Here is a 7,301-nt window from a genome sequence, read left to right on the forward strand (position 1 = left end):
TAACAATACTGGTAGTAATATTAGATGCTTTTCTATGGTGAAGACGAATATTCCATTGGAATGTTAGCGCTATTTAGTTAGATAGACTGGTCTTCGAGGAACTCGAAGACAGCTTGTGCTACATAATGATGAATTTTGAACGTCGGATGCAAATCATTGTACCAAAAATATCTATGATGTAAAGTAAGAACTCAGTTGAAAGTGACTACTATCCGTGGCACGTTACTGATCAATAGAACTGCAGTTGTAGAGTGTCGGGTTGCTCCAATCGGGACAGTAGTCATGGGTGATAGATAGCTCATAGTTACTTGGATTATCCAAGATGTTCGTGAATGCAGACCATGCATCGAAAAGATAAACGTGACCAGGGCTGAATGCATCTTGTAATTCCTTATGGAGATTGTCGAGTCCGCGATTGTATTCTATGGAGCAAACCTGATCAGCAGACTGCATATATCGCTCTGCATCGCAATGCTTTACCAATGACACGTTCGCGCGTACTCTCTGCGAGTTGCTGGCCTTGCTGAATCCATAAAGGCGACCTGTCGATAGGTGGCACGTTAAGTATTATATAATTCTCTGCACCGTAGCGACGCAAATTGGTCTATGAAAGCAGGAAATGAGCTCTATGCTCACATTTGAATGAACTCTAGATCTATTCTCACGTTACCATGAGCGTCGACAGCTGGAGCATCAACTTTTCATTCAGACTAGGAATGCTATTGTTCCAGTCCGACGTTAAATCAATGTCATTGATACCGACCCAAACAGTAAAAAGACTAGTCGGTGGTGTCCATTGCAAAACGGTGTTATTCACAAAATGCTGAGGAAAGAGCTCTGTCACTTGCGTCGTCACATCGATAACTTTGCTGTGGGCATGAGAACATTAATGTAAAAAATGGATATATTCATGTTGTAGCACTCCTCCTTATGCTTACGAATTACTCTACAAAACACAAAACCATTCAGTTTAGTCCATATGTATAATCTTGATCCAGGACGTTCACGACAATTTAATCCTTATGCATATCCTCGTTGCACAGCTACTTGCCTGGCCAACAAGATGGTTTGCAATAGGCGCACTGTTGTATGCAAAGTTCCAGTACTTCATGGGATGCATATCAACCAAGTATTCGATCCAATTTGGACCGCCCGCAGACGTGCAATCGCGACACGGATATGTCAAAGTCGTTAGATTCAGGTTCTGGGTACTGTAAGAGTCTCCAAAAGAAAACAAAGTTTTTATCCCTGTAAAATTAAATGGAGCAGAACGACAAAGGTTAAACACCAGAGCGAGTAAAGTTAACTTGACAAGAAATAAGCGCATTCTCATCAACTTTTCGACAAGGAGAAGGGGTGAAAAGTTCGAGGAAAAGCAAAGTTCAAGCTTAAATTCCCAAATGTCAAAGATGAATCCGCTGCATCCGCACAGTGCGCCTTATTTCCTTTTTTATTAGCAATTAAGCGATCAAGAGCATTTGTTAAGCATTGTATGCAGCCAGGTACACTACGTTCAATTGTATGTATTTAAATAATAATTAGCCGTATGTTTATTACTGGTAACCATTGAAATAGGTGCAATCTAACACAAACTTAACTTCAAATCCACGGATCACTTCTTCGTTTGATTTTTCCTGAGTCTCCCTTTTCTATTTCTCGAAGAATGCTCTCTCACTGCTTTACCGAACACTTCTTTGTCTCGAGGTATGGTATAATCCCCATCTCACTAGTTTTACGAGTCACCCCGATTGGTATTCCTACGGCCTCGATGCCCTCCAATTGAAGCTCCAACCTGCTAGGAGATTTATTCATAGACTTTCTAGCAAGGGAGTTTGCCAAGTTATATGATTATGATGATGGATATATCATCAGTGGAGCAGGTGTTTGTCAGCATACGCTTTGGTGATCAAATTATTATGCTTGTTTCCTCGGAGGACCCAGCCGCACTCGTTCGTGTTCTCCTCTCTTTCACTATGATAGACTCTGAGTAATTTGGCGCTAAAATTGCTCACTGATCCGAATTATCTTGATGGAACTCTGAAAGGTTGTTGGTAGGAGGCGTTTACCGTGTATCTCTCATCCAGCTCTCAATCGTGTCCTGGTCTGTTTTTGGGCAGTTTCTGCTGAAGAGGCGCGACATAGGGTTAGTAGTCGTGCAAATAGTAGGAAGTCGTTCGCCTATTTTGAACATATGATTCTAGAAGTATCATCAATACTTGGCAGCCGTGAGGAAAAAATGGTTTCATCCATTTACTCTCATCGTCAAAAGTGCGGTCGGTGTTTGTTCAAATGATTCTAATGCTATTGTTGAAGCAGGAATATCAAACGAGAACTGGGGAATGGTGACATAACCCCATTTGCTATTAGGTGTACGGTTGATACCTCGGCGTGGGTGGCTATTAATTGATCATTAGAGACAGTTCGTGGTGGTGAATATCCTTCCTTGGGACTCACAGGATATTTGAAGCATAAACCCAAAGAGATCATAGTAGATGGTCCAGGACATCTTCGGCTTCGCGCGCTAATTTCCCCTCATCCCCTACAAGCATATCCTTGCTGTCGTTTCTCGCTATCTCTCCGGCTTCTAAATCGTACTCCTTCCCTCGTTGGTCAATCAGAAAACGTAGATCAATCTTGAAGCCTTTACAGAGGATTGGATATCATAAAACTCCTTCTCGGCTGTCGTAGTGTAGTTGTTGAAGATGCTCTCTCCTCTGCAGGCAGAGCTTCTGTAAATATTGGTTGCTTCTAAAAGATAACACTAATACTTCACGCTTTTATTCGCAGAGATGAAGTGAAAAAATATTCGAGCAGAGGAGACAAGATAACTCGCATATAGTCATGCTCTGTGATATCAATATTTCTGGAGTCTGAGAGATATTTTGGATGATGCGCCAGTAGCTGCAACCTGTTAGTAGATGATTATTGAGTATCTTAGTACTAAGTTCCAGGTAGCCCACTTACATATGTCCATGGCTTTTAATACTCTCGTCAAGAGATCCCATTTCCGCCTTTGCGCGCAGCTGCAGCAGGTAACCCGTCTCAATGGCGACTTGACCTGATTTCTGGCACGACTTCATTGCCCAAATACTTCAACATAGGCAGAATATCAAATAATATTAAGTGAAGAACTTAATATTACCGATGTAACTATTTTCCAAATCTGGACCATCTGTTGTGGCAATATGAATACAGTATTTTCAAAATGCACGTCGCCTGCTAAGAAATCATGTCGCCTGCTTAGAAATCAAATGTTGCATGCCCAGAAACAATTCTCGACGCCTTGGGGTATATATATAGGTGCTGTACTATTTTTCTTCACACAGTTTCTTCTTCACTACTTTACGATTTAAAATGACACAATTTCTGTATGAAGATGGTCTAGGAAATGTTGTTGATGAGAATGGTAGACCTGAGCCCATGGACTACATCGTTGACCAGAAGCAATTTACTCTCGAAACGATTACTTCTCACACTCAATACTTGCAACGAGCGGCTTCTGAGGGATCTTCTCAAACCAATGCAATGCAAGTAGATAAGCCAAGAAATGAGGATTCTCGTATGAGGGAAGTGATGGAAAAACGTGTATATACTCGGTACACTCCTCAGGATAAGGCTAGGTTTTTTCAAACTGAAGATTGAGAAGTGTATGAGTACGTCGGCTGCAGCGAAACAGTTGGATATTCACGTTCGTACAGCGCAGAGATGGGTTAAACAGTATGATGAGCGCCCTGATAGCATCTCTGAGAGTGGTGAAAAGAAAGGTCGTAGACGTATTCTGACTTCGGAAACACAAAAAGACTATCATCAACTTTATTGATGCTAATCCCTCTGCTGTTGTCGTCGAAGTGACTGAGCATTTAGTGAAGCAATTCAAGGATCTTAAAGTTTTCCATAGTACTGTTTATAACTTTATGAGAACAGAATACAACCTTTCATTGAAAAAAGCAGAGTTCCAGTCTGTGGAAAGAAACAGTCCAGAAAAGATTAAGGAACGATATGATTGGGTTTGCCAGTGGGAACAAACAGACATGAACTTTTTGACGAACTGCGTGTTTCTTGATGAGTCTGCGTTTCATATAAATATGTAACGCACAAGAGCTTGGTCCAAGAAAGGTAATCGTGCTGTTGTTACAGTGCCTACCACAAGAGCAAAGACCACGACCATATTGGGAGCTATTTCTGCTTCGGGTTTAATTAACGTCAGCTTGAGAATACCGAAGCCTAACAAGAAGAGAAAGACTGACAACAAGGAATCCGAGCTATTCAACACTGGCACTAACGGGCCACTATATTAGCTTTTTGAAAGACACTTTGGATGAAATGGACAAATATCCATAAATGAAAGGACACTACCTCGTTGTGGATAATGCACCCATACACACGTCTAAAGATATAGCCAAATATATTGAGTTCCGAGGATACCGATGTGCTTATCTTCCATCATACTCTCCTGAACTCAACCCAATAGAACAGTTCTGGTCTGTGGCAAAGAGTAAAGTTAAACGTCATAGGTTTTTGCAACAAGAGACTTTATCGAACAGAATCCGTGATGCATGTAACAGTGTAAAGTTGGGCGATTTCCATGGTTTCGTTTCTCATTCTCACGATTGCTGGGATAAATACCGTAAAAAAGAGAACTTGTAACTGAATGGCTTCAATAATAGCTACTAATATGCAATCAGATAAGTACAGTGTTTCCCAAATAAATTGAGCCATTTTGTGCAAATCGATGTCCCTCAGTCGGAAGCTGAGATGGCCTTCCATTTCTATTTTGACGGCCTCTTTTTCGAACACGCAAGTCCCATTTTTTGGTGTCGCGTCCTTTCAGCCTGATACGGCACTAATCAAACAACTGAAGTTTATTGAAGTTATGATAAATATAAATATAAGCAATGGTGGAGGATATATTATAGAGGGTAATGATGTCAATGGTAGGGGAGCTTATAGTGATATGGCAAAACAAATAAAAAATAACGGACACGCATTTTCGAAAAGAGGTCGTCCGATCGAGGGACATCAATTGCACAAAATGGCCCAATTTGGGAAACACTGCATCCTCATTCATCTGACCACATTCTTTATTTCAATGATAATTCTTGCACTTTATTTCTTGAGAGTGTGCTTTTTTTCTCAAGTGTGCCTTTTTTGCTCTTTTACTTCTTGCTGTATTTCCATCATGATGAATTATATCTCTTAGATTGTGAATTTGTTTCGTGAACGCGCGACGGGCCGGTAGTTCATCCATACTCTGGCCCTCCAGACAAACAAGGATGCCATACAAGGATGATACAAAAAATTTACTCTCCAAAATTCAAGTTTTGCTCGCTTTGCTTTGATAGTTCGCTCTGTGGATTTCGGTTGTGTTTGGATAGCAGACAAGGGAAATCCTTTGAGACTCTTCTCTATTTGGAGTAAGAGAGAGAGTTACGTTTGTTTACGCGTTTATTATTATTATTTGCTATCCATTGATTGGCCATTCGGAGTAGTAATTTAACCAGGATCAGTAGACTTGATCTGACCATTTTCCTTGATGGTTTGAAGTAGACCTTGACTGTAATCATTATGCCGATATTTAGATATGGATTTGTGTCCATATACAGTGATTTGCATTTAAAGATATAGAAATTGGATGGATCAAAGCCAATTTTTGGATACACCGATGAAAAATCATACAAGAACAATGACGATTTCAGGTGGATGGTGCAATTTTCAAACACTTAATGAATTTTGTAGAGAATGCGATCCAGATTTGAAGACCATCAAATGTATCAAAGAAGATAACGATAGAGAATATTAAAAGCTTGCAACAGCACAAAAACATGAAGCATTAGAGAAAATATGTATGGCTCTAGTACTAGCCAATAACGTGCAAGCAGGCAAGTAGACTGTTACAAAGCAAACCCCACCGAAGAGAGAGCAGTCGCAAAGGGACAGGCCAGTACGAGTTTGCTCACCTACAAAGGACTGTAAGCGAAAGTACATTTTCATGACCATTAATGAAAGTCTTACCCTTCATAAGCGGGATGAACAAAATTGTCGGTTTAGCAATGGCCGTGATCCGAACATTTTGCGCCTAAAAGTAATTTTGTCCAGCGACATCACACGTACGGCGACGGAAGGGTGGGGTTGGGAAACGGCAATGCATAATATAGTGCCAATCTTGAAAAAGAGGACTGAAAAAATTCAAGTTGGAGTCCTTGGAAAAAAACAAACCCCTGTCAAAAAAAGAATAGGCAATATATACTAACAAGGAGAGAATGCTCATCCACGAAGAGCAGGAATCTCTCTTTACAGTCTTATCATGTATAGCATATCGACATGTTTTTGAAATCATGAAGATGAATAACTTTTGTTTTATTTGTACATGAGGCGGGGAATATGGGGTGTGTGTGTTTTCAACGAGAGTTGCTCAGAATGATCTTGGCCATTTTGATTCTTTCATCAATGGCGGCTATCTCGTCGTCCAACCGTCGTCGTTTCTCCAGCTTGTCCTGTAGTTCTGCCTCAAGCATAGTCAACCCTTCTTCAAACGGCCTAAATTGAATTGAATGAGAAAAGAACACTATCGGCTATATTTTAGACTTGCCTTTTCCATGAGGTGGACGGTGGTGGTTGTGGCGCGGGGACAGGCGAAGACGGTGGTGGTGATGGCATGGAGATGGCGTTGGTGGTGGTGGTGATGGCATGAAGATGGCGTTGGTGGTGGTGGTGGTGGTGATGGCATGAAGATGGCGTTGGTGGTGGTGGTGGTGATGGCAAGGAGACTGGCGTTGGTGGTGGTGGCTGAAAGTCAATTGCTGCTTGGCTATATATAACGTCTTTTCCGTTCTCCTTCACCGGCAGCACCTCGACGTTTTCCAGTCCAAACAACGACGGATTTAGGCCTCGGTGACTGTTGTAGAAAACTGACGCATGTAAATGATTGTCAAAGTGAAAGTAGCCATACCTAATTGCAGACGTTAGTTAATGTTATACTAATTTCTGGGCAAAACGTACTCGGCCATTAGGAACTTGACAATGACTCGTAAGCCTGTCGGCTTACACGTTGCAACTACTTTCTCCCAAACTTCGTTTTCTGACACATTTTTTATTGCGATGCTCTTCACTTTGATTTGACAGTTTTGAGCGGGCATGATAAAAGGCGAAAAATCGGCACACTGGCGGTCTTTCATCGCAGGAAGGAGCGGAGCCAATGACTGTGACTTGTTCCCAGAAAGCTGTATAAAAGGCATTACTTCAAAATAAAAATTCTTTTTTCACATCTCTTTCGACTTAGCCTTCGGGTTTCTGCCTACGGG

General features: G+C 41.3%; 3 protein-coding genes across 3 annotated transcripts; all 3 read right to left on the reverse strand.

The window, feature by feature from the left end:
* Nucleotides 1-77: 77 nt before the first annotated feature.
* Nucleotides 78-2,506, reverse strand: VTP01DRAFT_7781 (uncharacterized protein; the record flags this gene model as incomplete). Its single annotated transcript, XM_069386830.1, has 7 exons — nucleotides 78-171; nucleotides 227-422; nucleotides 481-604; nucleotides 671-869; nucleotides 2,067-2,197; nucleotides 2,255-2,396; nucleotides 2,475-2,506. 7 exons carry the CDS (start codon nucleotides 2,504-2,506, stop codon nucleotides 78-80), a joined length of 918 nt encoding a protein of 305 aa, XP_069242246.1.
* Nucleotides 2,507-2,769: 263 nt separating this feature from the next.
* VTP01DRAFT_7782 (uncharacterized protein) lies at nucleotides 2,770-3,080 on the reverse strand (the record flags this gene model as incomplete). Its single annotated transcript, XM_069386831.1, has 2 exons — nucleotides 2,770-2,908; nucleotides 2,965-3,080. The coding sequence occupies 2 exons, from the start codon at nucleotides 3,078-3,080 to the stop codon at nucleotides 2,770-2,772; spliced, it is 255 nt and encodes an 84-aa protein (XP_069242247.1).
* Nucleotides 3,081-6,398: 3,318 nt separating this feature from the next.
* Nucleotides 6,399-7,136, reverse strand: VTP01DRAFT_7783 (uncharacterized protein; the record flags this gene model as incomplete). The annotated part of the gene is made up of 3 exons (XM_069386832.1): nucleotides 6,399-6,537; nucleotides 6,590-6,949; nucleotides 7,000-7,136. 3 exons carry the CDS (start codon nucleotides 7,134-7,136, stop codon nucleotides 6,399-6,401), a joined length of 636 nt encoding a protein of 211 aa, XP_069242248.1.
* Nucleotides 7,137-7,301: the final 165 nt, after the last annotated feature.

This window comes from Rhizomucor pusillus (assembly GCF_041956525.1).
Source record: "Rhizomucor pusillus strain CBS 183.67 unplaced genomic scaffold VTP01scaffold_4, whole genome shotgun sequence".
Classification (NCBI taxonomy): Eukaryota; Fungi; Mucoromycota; class Mucoromycetes; order Mucorales; family Lichtheimiaceae; genus Rhizomucor; species Rhizomucor pusillus.